Below are 14,891 nucleotides of genomic sequence, written 5' to 3' on the forward strand. Positions count from 1 at the left end.
ATATTGATAGACTCTATTTACCAAGGAAAATAAGTGGGCGTGGAATGTGGCAAGTATATCAGGTGGTTAAAGAAGAAAAAGAGCATTGGAAGAATATCTGAAGGACAGTGAAGAAGATGCACTGAAGCTAGTATATTGGGAAGGCCTACTGAGTGCTGGAGAGAGCAAACCGGCCTACAAGAAAGACCAAATGAGGAACAGAAAAGAGGTATGGGAAAATAAAGCATCACATAGCCAGTACATTTTTTAAAAAAATAGCAGGCAAAGCAGATAATGACAATGGCAATGGCTAAGAGCAGGAAAGTTGAAGAAAGAGACAGAGAGACTAATCCTGGCTGCCCAAGACCAAGCTTTAAGAACAAAGGCATACAAAGCCATAATTGAGAAGACAGCAACAGACAGCAAATGCAAAGACAGTTTCTTCTTCAAAGAAGCTGAAGAAATAGTGGAACATCTAATTAGCTTCTCAAGATCGCCCAGACTGACTACTAACAACAGCATGACAAAGTAGCAACAATGGTGCATTGGAAGATCTGCAAGAAATACCATTTGCCTGCAAGCAATTACTGGTGGGTCCACAAAATAGAGAAAATAATACAAAATTAAGAAGCTAAAGTGCTCTAGGACTTTGAAATTCAGACGGACAGGCACCTGCCGCCTAACATCCCAGACTTAACAATTGTCAATAAGAAAGACAAAAAAGCTTGGATAGTGGACATGGCAGTACCTGGAGACAGCAGAAGAGAAGAGAAAAAAACTGGAGAAGATAACAAAATACAAAGACCTGCAAATACAATAGAATGACTGTTGCAAAAGAAAGCAAAGGCACTTCAGGTATAATCCCAAAACAACAGGAGCATCACTTGAATAATATTAGCCTTGACAAATTCACCATTAATCAATTGCAAAAGGCAGCTTTACTTGGAACATTTTATGTCCTGCGATGATATTTTTTAACACCATTGAACATCAATATTCATCTGCCTGTCCCAGATCCTTGGGAAAAACTCAGTAGGTGGAGAAAAATGCCACGAAAGAATGAAGGCTATTGCTTAGCGCATTGTAAGCCGCCCTGAGTCTCCGGAGAAGGGCGGCATATAAATCAAATTAAAAATTAAAAATTAATTAAAAATTAATTAATTAATTAATTAATTAATTTAAAAAAACTTTTCAACCAAGGACCAGCAAAAGCAACCAGGTCCACAGCTGAATGCTCAGCCTCTTCCCCTCCATCTCCAGAAGCAGAAGGCCTCGCCCTCCTCTCCGCTCTGCCTGCCAAACACTCTGATGGGGCCACTGTTTACAGCATTCCTGGTGGAGATAAAACCTTGGAATGCAGCCGGAGGAAGAGGCCTGTCTCGGGTTTCCTTTCTGAACCAGCAAGACCCTCTGAGGCCCAGGAAGGAGAAGAGGCTGGGTTACCAGAATCCTTCTCTGTGAGAATAGAAAAGCCTGACAGTCAGCAGAAATGGGAATCAGGGTCAACCTGGGACATGTCCCTGCTTGGACATTTGTCTCAGATCCAGGGGCTCGCATAGGCCAGAGGTCACAGGGGTGTCAAACTCAAGGCCCAGGGGCCAGATCCGGCCTGTGGGATGGTTAGATCCAGCCTGTGCGTCCGCCCTGGAAAGAGTGGAGGATCGGCCCGCGGTGCCTCTGCCAGCGAAAACGGGCTCCCAATCTCCATTTTTGGCTGTGACGGCCTGCAGCCCTCTGCCAGCAAAACCAGACCCCAGGGCTCCATTTTTGCTGGTAGAGGGTTGCAGGAGGCCATCCCAGCTGAAAATGGAGCTCAGGAGCCCGTTTTCTCTGGCAGGGCACTGGGGCCACCAAAGGCGCCCCTGACACAAGTGATGTCAAGCTGGCCACGCCCACCCTGGCCCCCTGAGGTTAAACACAACCCTGATGTGGCCCTCAATGAAATCGAGTTTGACACCCCTGCCATAGAGTCCAGCTGTGGGTGAATGAGCCCGCCGGTGTTCTGCAGACAAACCAGGTAAGCATCCCAGAGGCCAGAGGTAGTCCTCAACTATCAAGTCATTTGCCATGTGGCTTAAGGAGGTCTTCTCTCAAAATCTGCCCAAGCAGACAGCCACGATGCAGCCAAACCTTTGCCAGCACGTTTCACTGATGCCAATCCAGAAGCTGCCCAGCTGCCATAAAAAGAAACTACCAGTCACCTGCATTTGGAACAACTGCACACACAGCCAACACTGGCACCCTCCTTATTCCCAAGGCACCTCACACGCACAGCCAGCGGATAATGGTCCAAATAGCCGAACGCCAAGCACTGCCCTAATAAGGGGCACCAGGTAATTCAGCCATGAGCACGCCACCCTAGGCACCCACTTACTTGCTTCGCCGGCAGGACAATCCTGGGAGCTGCATCTCTGGGTGTTCTCTGGCCAGGGTTCGTGCTCACACAAGCTACTGTCTTCTTCTGCCTGTCCAGTTTTTGTGTTCAGGCACTTCACTTGCCTCCTCTGGATGCCCTCGCCACACGTGGCCGTGCACTGCAGGGAACAGAGCTCTCTGAGCCCCCGCTTGCCCTGCTCTGAGGGCACAGGGAGGCCGAGGGCCATGTCACAGCAGAGGGCTTACCTGCCCCCAAGATCCCACTCTCCACTTGGTGCAGGGCTGGGTGTTGCACGGTCTTGTACTGTTTGGCCGGAGGGCTGGGTCACACCTCCCCATTCCGGGACACGTCACCAGGCGCTCTTGCTCACCTCCTCCACACAGCTCAGAGCACTGGAAGGGCGGAAAGAGGCATTTGACTCAGAAGCAGCTAGGATGGCCTGGCATCTTGGGGCTCCCTTCCTGCTAAGCCATTACTGGAGCCCCAGGCCTCAACACGCAGCCAGAACGCCCGCCTCCCCCTTCCCCCAGGAGTAGGCAAGTCACGCATGGCTGGCTTCAACTTCAGTTGAAGATATTCTGGTACTGCAAGAGCCACTTCTTCTGCGGCCCCTGAATCTCCTTCTTGGACGTGCTGGGCTCCAAGGTTTATATGGGAAAGAAGCGGGAAAATGCAGTAGACTTTCCTTCAGAGGGAATCATTGCCCAGCAGGACAATAGTGAGTCAAAGCTCTGGAATGCCGACCTCGCTCCCCCCACCCTCCCGAAGAGCATCCCACCCTGTCCAAGAAGGCTCTTACATCGGCTGTGGATGTTGGGGGAACAGGACTAGTGAATAAGGGTTCAGGTTGCATTCAGAGTCTTCCTCCACTTCTAATGACATTTGGCTCACCTCTCTCCAGGTGGAGGTGTACCAGCTCAGGCACGGCTTGGTGTGGCACGGCAACTGCGCTGGAGGCTTGTAGGAGGCAGTCTGGCAGTGAAAGGGTCGCAGAGGTCGCTGGCCCCGTGTGTCGATGCAGTGGATGCCCCGAACTTTCACACCTCCTCCACAGGTCCTGGAGCACTGGTGACAAACCAGAAAGAGCAAAAAATGAGCCACATCTTCTGATATGTGGCACAAAGTAGAAACCTGCCACCAAGAACCAGGGACCATTTTGGTCTGCCTTAATGCCAGAAACCCACTGATCCTCTGGGATACTGATAAAGGCCATCCGGTCGAAACTCTGCTCAGTGCTGGATTTACTATACAGGGTGGAAGAAGAGCAGCCCTGCAAATGGCTACTCAAAAGAATCCCCTTCCTCTGGAGACCACCGGCTCCCCCACAGACCGACTTTATGGAAAAAGTTCCCCAAAAAGCTGGCTGGAAGCTGCTGTTTTGCCATTGCTACTTGCTGTTTTTAGGCCTGCCTTTGGAAATAACCGAAAACCATCTATACTGGTTCCTGCTTGAGAGATCTTCCAATCCTTTAAGCTGATTCTCACTTCAAATATTTAAGCATCTGGTCCCTAACCAGAATTTCCGGCTCCTGTCAAAGTTCCTCACAGTTGGCTAGTTAGATTCTTATTCTGGATACAAACAAGATTTACCATTTCCCCTCAGAATTGGAACTAATATGTTTCTCTCCTGGAAGACTGCCTTTATCAAGTAACTCCTTTGCCTAAGTCCATGGAAACAAAAGAAAACATCTGTGAAAACATCTCCTCTGCTCCTTGTTTGCATGATTTGCTGGCAATGCTGACTCCAAAGAGCCTGTGTGCTGGGAGTGGGCAGGAGCAGGAAGGGACATCAAAGGGCCAGGAGGACTCCTGGTTTTGGGTAACTCCTCTTCATGAAATCTACCCCTTGCGTGTAAGATTAGAAGGGAGGCAGAGTTAAGCTAAAACCCACATCAACGTAGAGGTCGCCGTGGCAGAGAGTCTAGGGCAAAAGGAAAAATCCACAGGACAAGGGGATACAGCCTCACATGCACCATTCATCAAAAGTCTGTCCCCACAGCAGTCTTTATAATTGGGATTAGGTCTGTCTACCTTACTCCATTTTCCAACGTGCCACTTGGAACACGGCCTCAGATAACAGCGCCGGGCAGGAGCTGGCTTTCTAGCCAAGTCACAGTCGTTCTCATTTCCAGTGCTGCAGTACACAACCCTCCAAACTGCCCCGAGGCCACAGGTTGTAGAGCACTAGAAACAACAGGAATCCCGTCAGCCTCTTCCCTTTTCCAAAAGGAAGTCATGCTGCCTCTCCTTCTGGCCTCTCTGGAAAGCGCTAAAACACCAGCTGCAGCCCCTCTGGACCCCATTCCCACCTCCTTTTCCCCTGGCCTCCTGTGATTCACAGCTGGCCAGGAGAGAGGAGATTTTCCGGGCAGGTTTCAAAGCCAAGCCCCACAGTCAAGACAGGATACTATATTTCTGCAGCCCAACCTTTTCTGTCTTCTAACTTTCTGTCTTTTTTGATCCACAAAATGACCCATATCGTAAAAAGAATGTTGGCTAAGGCCAGAAGGGAGAAAAGGGGAGAAGCAAAATGACTGCCCAGAGATCTGCCCACCGTGATAATAACCTTGGCTTTTCTGAGAACTTACCTCACTCCAGTTTCCAGCTTCCCAGCTAGCATTGAGAGCAGCTATTACAGCAGCAGGAGAAGCTACAGAAGACACCATCTTCTCTTCCGGTTCCTGAAATTTGACCTCAGGCCCAGCACCTCCTTCACTGCTGGCAGTTGGCACAAGGGGAGGTGGACTTTCACTTCTGTCCCTGGAGAATTCCCGGTCCTCAGTGGAAGGTATAGGCTTGGTCTCCAAATCTGTCTCAATCTTATTAGATTGCTTTGAAGGAAGCAATGCAGAGGGAGAAAAGTTGGGAAAAGATGAGATCCGATCCAAAGAGTTTGATTCGGTTGCTATCTGTGGTGTCAGAGTGTCTGGATGGCGAAGCATTTGTGTCTTTCTGCTGGAGCCAGACAACTGGTATGCAGAAGTGGAGGAAGATGTCCCTGATGGAAGCTCAGTTGTGAGTGAGGGGGCCTTCTTGAGAAGGTCACGTCCTGAGGTGCTACTCATCTCTGCATCCAGAACAGAAACAGAAGCAGAGAGATGATCGGCAAGGTGATGGGGTGCCCCAGTTATTCTTGCAGTTATTGTGGCAAATGTATTTATTGGATTTTCTTTCACTGTATAAGCAGTATCCATATTACCTTCGTCATTGACAATGGCTCTGTCTCTATTGCTCTGCTTTCTGCTGGTTTCTTCCACCATTTTCCATAAACCATGATCACTGCTATCACTGAGTTCTGGAATCTTGGGGTCCTGCATCCTTTTGCCAGGATTTTCTGTGCTGTGATAGCTGTCTTCGACAGAAGACATTGTTGGAGTAAGTACATCCAAGGAAGGAGAGCTGATGGAGGAAACAGGTTTTGCGGTGCTATCTTTCAAAAAAGTATTTGTAAAATGAGGTTCTTGAGTAGCACCACCAAATACGTGGTTGTTGCTCCCCAAAGGAGGAGACTTCACTGTTGAAGTGGAAGGATGATCTTCTGAAAGTGATGGCTGGAAGCTTTCCCAATGAACTGAAGCAGAAGAGCTGGTGACAACGGTGGTAATGAAGGGATCCTGCAAAGTGCCAGTTGTGCTACTGTCCTGAACATTGTCATGCTCCTTCTCATATTCCTGCCCAACAGTCGGAGATGCGGAGCCTTGATTAGCCAAGTTGACTTCCAGGTCTGTGGTGGGAGGAAGATCAGGAAGCGTTTCTTGGGGATCCGCCTCCATCTTGTGAAAAATCTGGACCCCAAAGTTGGGCTTCAAGTCTTCCCTTTTACTGTTCTTTTCCTCATCCAGCTCATAAGCCAAATCCTCATGAAAATTGATAAAATTATAATCATAATAAAAGTCATCCACAAACACATTTCCCTTCTTATGGTTGTTGGGGAGGAGAACTTCCTCTGTAATAACATTTTCAGATTTGGGAGCTGAAGGGCTAAATTTGGGGGCATGATAATGGGGGATGAAATCAATTTCATTAAATAGTTCCTGGCTTGAAGAGCCACTTCCAGACCAGTCGGGAACACTGTTCTCCATCCTATTCCAGCAGGCTGAGGCCCAACAGTTGACCTCGGAGGCTGGTCTTTCTGCTGGATCACACTTGGCTCTGGTGTCGGTGGGGCAGAAAACGGGGCGCCTTTGAGTCCCTTTCCCACAGGTTACTGAGCACTAGAAAGGCAAACCAGAGGAATTCCAAAAGTGAATGGCTACTAGATGAAGGCCCTTGCCACAAGCAGGAAAGGCTAGAAAAAAACAAGCTAGACTCCACCCTCAACTTTCAGTTTTGGGTTTCAGAATTAACTTCGGTCTACAGAAGATCAAATTTGATTGTGGGTCAAGGGACAACTTAAAGAAATGTCTAGCTAAAGATAAAGAATTAAAACAGATTTGCTCTCTAGAAGAAAGCACACTGCTTTGCTGAGGGAAAACAGGGAGATTTGCAGAACTTTGGCTGGTCCCACAGTTCAAAACCAGAGATGATCAACATTTTGCCCAAGCAGAAATCACAGCCTGCCTTGGAAGGGGAGGCTCAAGGACAAAAAAACATAGAAAAGAGTGAAGGATTCTGTAAACTACCCCCAAAGAGCTATGAATTCCTGCCAGGCCTGTCCTTCTTCCTGACTTCTCAAGGTTCCTATAATTTTGCAATGTGACTCTCACCTTTGACCAGTTGCCCGTGACCCACAGTGCCAAGCAGAGGACTTCGCGGTTGCAAGCGGCTGTGGTCTCTGGCTTGGTGAGATGTTGGCACTTGTCGGGTAGTAGAGCCTGCTGCTCATCCAGGGCCACACTTTGAATACAGAGGACAGTCCTCTTCATTAGTCCAGAGTCACCACAAGTGGCTGAACATGCCTGCCACTCACCAGCCCACCACCTGTGGAAACACACAGAATGAAAAGTTAGGTCACCACAACATCCAGTCTGGACCCATACAGGACCTCTTGCTACATCCTGGGCTGTTCCACTTTAGACTGAACTTGTGCCTGAACTTATCATCAGAAGTCTAGGTGGTGGCATGGTCTTTTGCTGTCTGGGACACTAGTCTTCTTTGGGAGACTATGGCGGGCTTCTTCATGAAGATGGCCTCTGGAGCCACAGTGAAGTGGTGCCATAGAGGCCCAGCCTCAGGTTTTGACTGAGCCCCAAGTTTGCAGAATTGGCAGAGCAGCATTCTTCTCCCAGACATTTATTTTCAATGGTGGAGCATCCTACCGTTGAATAGTTTTAGGTAAGCCCAAGAGCTGACCTGGCTGGACATGGTTCCTTGTTGCAATTCCTTTGCTTGTCATCAGGCCGGCTAAGAGCATCGCAGTACTTCTCCTCCACAAACCCAGCGGCTTTCTCAAGGCAACGCACCATCTGTCTCTGGACCCCTGAGGGTGGGAGGAGAAAGTGCTTAGATAGAAGGAGAGAGGGAGGCACTTCATTTGGGCACATGCCAAGGGGCAAGGATACATTATCTGGGGATAGAACAAAATCCTTTTGTGTTATGCTGTGGTTCTCACCTGTGAGCAAAACTCACGGAGAGAAATTTGAGTTCCCCCATGCAACTTAAACTTGCAACTTAATTTTCATTTCAAGTTGAACCCGAACCTTGTGTTCAGTCACAACTTGGAATCTCTCTGCTGTGAGTTCGATCCTAGGTAGCGGCAGATATTTCTCTCTCTGGGCACAATGAGAAAATATCTGATGTAAACTCCGTATTGGTGACAGGAAGGGCATCCGGTCAGTAAACACTCAGCTCCATTCAGTTGCCCAGACTCCATCCCGATGCAATGAGATATATAATGAGATGTCAAGAGAGAAGATGGCATCACTAAGTGGCCATCAATGACCAAGAGCTGGTTGAAAAACTCTCCAGTGAGAGCAGGCCAGGGTCCCTTGGTCAGACGGAGGGAACTGTTAATTAAAGTAACACAAGGTTCTCCTTTAATCCCCCTGCTGGTCCACATATTTATAAATGACTCTCATTAGGAGTTAGGAAATACGATCATTAGATTTTTGAGATGAGACAAAGGCAGGGGAGATATCTTTGGAACACCTGTGGTCCAGCATCATCACCACTAACCAAACTGGGTCTTTCAGTCCAGCTTATAAACAGATTTACTACAAAATAAATTCATTACATTCAAGTTGGACTTAAGTCTTCCACAAAACACACAAGGAACAAATCTGTGAATAAATGTCAGTTCAGGCCCCAAGGCCAGTAGTGAACCTTAGATTTCTGAAGTGCACTTCTCCAGAGCAGGTATGTCAAACTTGATTTCATTGAGGGCCACATCAGGGTTGTGTTTGACCTTGGGGGGCGGAGGCGTGGTCAGAGGGGCGTGGCCAGCTCGACATCACTTGTGTCGGGGGGCACCTGTGGTGGCCAAGTGCTAAGGCAGGACTTCCCTCAGGCCTTCCCTCACTCATTATAATCTTCTTTCCTTCCTTCCCTTCCCTTCTTTTTTCTTCCCTCTTCATTCTCCTTTCTTCTTCCTTCCCCTCTTTCCTTATTTTTACTTCCTTGCTCTCTTCCTCTCTTCTTTTTCCTTGTCTTTCCTCTTTCCCTTTCTCCTTTCCTGTCCCTTCTTGCACGCTCATTTCCAGGGCAGCCCGCGGGTCAGATCTAAGCAACGAATACCCCTGACTCCATCCCTGCTCCAGAGGAATCAGCTGCTGGCCACCAACAAGCAGGGCTGTGCTGAAGAAGCCCATTCCCAATCCAGACCCTGGCCAAGCCCTGCCAGGCCTCTGTCCTTCTTCCTGACATCTCAAGGTTCCTATAATTTTGCAATGTGACTCTAACCTTTGACCAGTTGCCCGTAACCCACAGTGCCAAGCAGGAGACTGCCCTGGTTGCTGTCGCTGAGCACAGCTTGCTGAGCTGCTGCTGCTTCACTGACTGGGAAGATTTATCCTGGAGCACCAGCTCTGCTGCCCACTGCCATCTAATTCTGGACAAATGCATCTGACAAATGCCTTTCCTTCCACAAATGCTTCGCAAGGCAGCCAAAACACACACACTTCCCTAGAGAGGGAGAACACACGTTGGCCCAATGAACAGGAAATGTTTCTGGGGGGTCATGATGCTGGAGAATCCCCAGTAGGGAGGCAAGTAGCCAAATTCTGATGTATTTTTGGAAGCTCTTACTGCTGGGCAGGAAATTTTAAAAAAATCTGCTTGGCTGGCAAACATCTCCTTTCAGCTCAGCTAATGAAGAAGCTGTAGGTAAGTGTTCATTAACCTCCATCGGCCTGGATCAAAAATATGCATCAATTTCCTTTCTAGAAGGTGTAAACAACTATTGCTAGTCCTGAGAAGCTACAAATGCTTTGAGTCATTTCTCTCAGCCATTGTGGCACCATTGCCGGCTTTGAGGACCAAGACTTCATATGAATCGCTGCAGCCTCTGCTAGCTCTACCTCAGGGGCCAAAAGCTGCCCCTCAATGGGGAAGGGGGGAGACACAGGGTCTTCACTGTGTCCATGGATAGAACGTTTCCACCCCCTTTAAAGGCTTTGCATGTCTGGTGACACTCAGCGTGCGCTCTGCACCTGAGCCCAGAACTCAGCTTTATGGGACACGGTAGAGAGCCCAGGGCCTCCCCCCCTTCTCCGATCCTGGAGGACGTCAGTGAGTAACGCCATGGAGGAACAAGGTGGCACCGCTGGGAGTGAATCACTTATTCAGCTTCCCTCCAAAAGACACCATCCACAGGATGAGCCCAGGAGAGCTGGCACTTTGGCAGAGTGCCTGACTGAGTGGTGGGTTCAGATGAGCCACGTGGCCCAGCTAAACGACATGCTTCAAAGAACAGGCCTCTAACAGCCCATGAGAACTCCAGTAGGGCCACAGGTCAATTCCAGTTCCATGCTGCTGGAGAGCAACCTTCTCAAATCATCAGAAGTTAGTGGTCCTACAAGCCATCGCAAAATGCTGTGGAGATTCTCAGTCATCCAGGTCATGGTTGTCCCACAGGTGCTTTTTCGAAAGGCAACTGGACGTCCTTGGTTTTTCCTTGAAGACGTTTTGCTTCTCATCCAAGAAGCTTCTTGAATGAAAAGCAAAATGTCTTCAAGGACACACCAAGAAAGTCCAGCTGCCTTTCAAATAAGCACCTTTGAGAGGAGTCATTTCAAAGGACAGCAATGACATCTTCACGGCACCACTGAGAAGCAATGAAGAATGACCACTGTAAGCAAAAGGGGTCTTTGGATAAAAAGCATCCCCCTAAAAACGAAAGAGAGAAACCCACATCTGGCAAGCAGAACTAGCTGCCAAGTCCCAGAAGGTACCCGGGTTTCAGGTCTTTCCCCAAACCTTTGTTGGTTGCAGTTCTGGCTTATGGGGCCCATGGAACTCTGGATCAGGGGTCTCCAACCTTGCCAACTCTAAGCCTGGTGGACTTCAACTCCCAGAATTCCTAGCAAAGCTGGCTGGGGAATTCTGGGAGCTGAAGTCCGCCAGGCTTAAAGTTGGCAAGGTTGGAGACCTCTGCTGTGGATGAAGCTTTCCAATAGACGTGAGAAGCTTGTCTCAGCATTTCTCAGCTGCAGGTATAGGAACTTTCAGTGCCACTTGGCCCCACAGTCTGGTCTCCCTGTGGTCAGCCAATTGCCAAAAAAGCCACAATCTGCCACCAGATAGCTGCCAGAGGCAGTCACTGTCCCCTCAAGGCTAAAAGCACTGACCCCCCCGCCCCCATCCCACCAGGACTTGCAGGACTTGGATCCAACCCTTTTGTAAAGCCTGCTGACCAGGTGGGCAGCACCACAGGTAGTGAATTCCAATGTTGAATTTAAAAGTTGTGTAAAAAAAAAAAACCTTTGTCCTGATTCTTTCAGGATTCAATTTGATTGGTTCCAGTATTTTGGGAAGGGGAAAGCAGCTTCTCCTTGCCTATCTATCTATGTTATGCATAATTATATAGACTTTAATCATTTCCCCTTTCAGCTGCCTTTTTTCTAGATTAGACAGCTTTTCTTAAACCTTTCCAGCCCCTGGATCACCTTATTTGCCCTCCTCTGAACCTTCTTTAGCTCCACTATATTCTTTTTGAGTTGTGTGACCAAAACTGCACAGTGTTCCAGATGGAGTCGCACCATCAATTTGTATCAGGGCATTATGACACTCGTCTTCAGTACCGTTTCTTATTAGCCCCAACATGTTGCTTTTTTTCACAGCAGATACACACCCTGCCAACACCTCAATTGAACTCTACCACCAGTCCAAGGCCTCTTTCTCTATCAGTCACTGGTCAGATCCCACTCGGAGCAAGCAGCTTTTTCCCAAGGAAGCATCTGCACAAAGCCTTCTGACCAGCTGTTTGAGGTCAGCTAACTCCACGGCCTGCTTCTCCCATCCACCTTCTGGCCCTCTGAAGGCCACAGCGGCCTGACCTTGCAGACAGGAGCTTCTGAATCAGAAAGCCAGAGTTGTTTGCCAACACAAGCTGTTTGCCTCTTACTGTCACAGCCTCCTACGCAACATTGAAACAGGGCGATGGATTGGCAGGCTCCAAGGAATGAAGAAGCAATGTGTGCTCTACACCAAGCCCCCATTTCTGGACCCCAACCAACTGAACTGAGGCTCAAGTTTCCTATGAGCATATACACAACAGCCAAGGGGTGCCAAGAACGAGCATGTGCATTTCTCTCCTGTTTGAATGCAGAGCAGAAACCTTCCTTCCTTTCTCAGTTTGCCCCATGATCTCCCCTGGCAGACAATGAAGGCACACAATGCAATAAAAGCCCAAGGAACGGCTGGACCCAATCATGAACCGATGGCGCCTGGCAGGCAATCACCCTCATGTTGCCAAACATTTCCTCATCATCGCAGCTGCCTTCATCGCCACCCTTCCTCCCCCCATCAGCAGAAGAAATGAGAAGAAGAACCGCACGTCAGACGGGGCTCACCCCATCAGGCAGCAGCAGAAGCCAACTGGGCCGGCAAGAGCTAAAAGGATGCAAGCAGATGCCGCCTGCCCTGGGCAGGTTCTCTGAGCCCCTCTGCCATGCACTCTGTTTTTCTAGACTTAAAGCTTCCTGCACTGCCTCATAAGATTTGACCAGGCTGGTGCCTCAAAAGCAGACCCTAAAATGTAAGAAGCTCCCGTTCCTATCCTGACCCTGACTGTTCTTTTAGAAAAGCATTTGCAGTGGGGGATGCTGGCTCCCCTGGGACCCTTCGACCCCCCCTCCGGTTTTCTGGACTGCCCCATGCAAAAATCAGTCCAATTGGATTTGCAGCTGGACAGTTGCTGCTTCTGGTAAGGCCGCCGAGAAAGCAGCTTGCTGCCCAGCAGGCAAGTCCTCACCTGTCCCACAGGTAGCTGTGCATTTTGTCCAGGGTCCGTAGTGCCAGAAGAACTCAGGAGGAGCAACTGAACTCTGATTCCTGGACTCCTGCTGGATGGTGTACTGATAGCGGACACCCGGGTTCTTCTCTTGAAACAGGAGCTGCGGGGAAGCAGAAACACACGCTGAGCTACTAAGGCAACCAGAGTGTTGGGGAAACACGACTGTGAAAACGCCCCTCTTGCATCTCCCGAGGTGAAATGGGGCAACCACCCACTTATGGGGAGCCTGGGATTCTGTCACTGAGGGCAAATCACTACACAGACAGTCCTGGCCTGAACGACAATGATGGAGACTGGAATTTCCATTGGTAAGTGGTGCTGTTATAAAGCTCCATGTGACGTGACTGCACCGCTTGGCAATGGCAATCCGGCAGTCCCTCTGCTGTCATTAAGCAAGGATCACAGGTTGTTAAGCAAGGACCTCACTTGACCAGGATTTGGGACTTTCTTTTGGCTTCCAAAAAAAGAGTCAGTGGGGAAGCCCATGGGAAGTCCCAGACAAAAGCCTATTTGGGGCAGCCTGTGAGCAGGCCGGCAAAGAGGCGAGTGCTACAGAGTGGGGCCCGGCGTGCCCATCCGGCACAAGCGCAACAGGGAAGGGATGCCCAAGTACAGATGGGAGGTGAGGGCCATGGAATGTGGGAAGGTACATAGATGCAACCCTGCGCATGTTCAGCCAGGTGAGGGAGGGGTGTTGTGGTTTGGAGGCGTTGCAGTGTGAGCACAACCATCCGTCACGCACTGCAGTGTGGGCACAGGGGAGGTGCTGTGGGCAGGCAAATGCTATGAAGAAAAAGCAACAGAAGCAGGAATGATTTGTCATCTTCCCACTGACTTCGCAGGCCAGCAGGGAAGGATGCAAACGGCAGTCACCTGGCCGTGAGATGCTGCAACCGTCATAAGTGCGAGGCAGTTGCCAAGCACCCAAATCACCGAAATGACCACAACTTCCAGGACAAGCCATTTGTACTACTTGTTCAGGGCTGTTGCAACTTTGGATGGTCACTGAGTGAATGGTTGATAACTGAGGATTAACTGTAAAGCACCTTCCCTCACTGCCCAAGGTCTGTGGAAGTCAGGAGGTTTTACAACAGATCGACCTCTTCGCCCTCCAACCGTGCGAATCAGAATCAGAATAGAGCTGGAAGGGAGCTTGGAGGTCTTCTAGTCCAGCCCCCTGCTCGAGCAGGAGATCCTATACCCATGATGGCGAACCTATGGCATGTGTGCCTGAGGTGGCACGTGGAGCCATGTTGCCTGGCACGCGCAGCGGTGCCCATTCCTCTTCCAAGTTTCTGGCATGCATGCGCACGCGATGATCAGCTGGCCTTTGTGTGTGTGGCAGTGCCGGAAACTGGAAGAGCTGGTCGTCCGTTTTCCAGGGTGAGCATGCACGCCAGCCAGCTGATTGGTGTGTGCGTATGCGTGGCAGTAACCGGAAGACTTGCTATCCAGTTCATGCGAAGTGCTCCCTTTTCGGCACTTGGTGCCAGAAAGGTTCACCATCACTGACCTATACCATTTCAGACAAGTGACTGTCCACTCTCTTCTCAATCCTCCCCAGCCCTGCTCTTCTTTTTGTGGCCTTTGTTTTCACTGCAAGAAAAAAATGGCCACGGGAATTTGGGAACAGATCTACAAGGAGACCACAGGTAGTCCTCAACTTACAACCACAATTGAGCCTAAAGGTTTTCTGTGGTTTTGGCCCATTTTACAACCTTTCGTGTCACAGTTATTAAGTGAATCACTTCAGCTGTTAAGTTAGCAACAGAGTCATTAAGTGAATCCGGCTTCCCTATTGCTCGTCAGAAGGTCACAAAAGGGGATCACATGACCCAGGCATGCATCATAGATATGAATCAGTTGCCAGATGTCTGAATTTTGATCACATGACCATGAGGTTGCTGCAAGGGTCGTAAGTGCAAAAACTGGTCATAGGTTTACTGCCAACTTTGGTCACTAAACAAATGATTGTAAGTTGAGGACTACTGCAGAACTAACATTCTAGAGCAGGGGTGCCAAACTCAAGGCCGCATCCATTTTCAGCTGCAATGGCCTCCTGCAACCCTCTGCCAGCGAAAACGGAGCTCAGGAGGGCCCTCCCAAGCTCCGTTTTCACTGGCAGAGGCACCACGGGCCGGTCCT

The 14,891-nt window shown here is 49.4% G+C and overlaps 1 protein-coding gene across 3 annotated transcripts in view; it reads right to left on the bottom strand.

The window, feature by feature from the left end:
• Positions 1–14,891, bottom strand: part of ADAMTS7 (ADAM metallopeptidase with thrombospondin type 1 motif 7) — a 43,426-nt gene that overhangs the window by 6,696 nt on the left and 21,839 nt on the right. For 2 of the 3 annotated variants that reach the window (XM_087877902.1, XM_087877901.1), the window contains 7 exons: positions 12,705–12,846; positions 7,649–7,775; positions 7,063–7,276; positions 4,945–6,570; positions 3,248–3,421; positions 2,602–2,748; positions 2,354–2,513 (listed from right to left, as the gene is read on the bottom strand). In XM_087877902.1, coding sequence (XP_087734028.1) covers positions 2,354–2,513; positions 2,602–2,748; positions 3,248–3,421; positions 4,945–6,570; positions 7,063–7,276; positions 7,649–7,775; positions 12,705–12,846 — 2,590 coding nt within the window. Of the gene's footprint in view, positions 1–2,353; positions 2,514–2,601; positions 2,749–3,247; positions 3,422–4,387; positions 4,541–4,944; positions 6,571–7,062; positions 7,277–7,648; positions 7,776–12,704; positions 12,847–14,891 lie in introns of all 3 variants that reach the window. The other variant, XM_087877900.1, reaches the window with a different exon arrangement.

The sequence above is a fragment of the Pantherophis guttatus genome, chromosome 13 (assembly GCF_059756535.1).
Source record: "Pantherophis guttatus breed Tessera chromosome 13, ASM5975653v1, whole genome shotgun sequence".
Classification (NCBI taxonomy): domain Eukaryota; kingdom Metazoa; phylum Chordata; class Lepidosauria; order Squamata; family Colubridae; genus Pantherophis; species Pantherophis guttatus.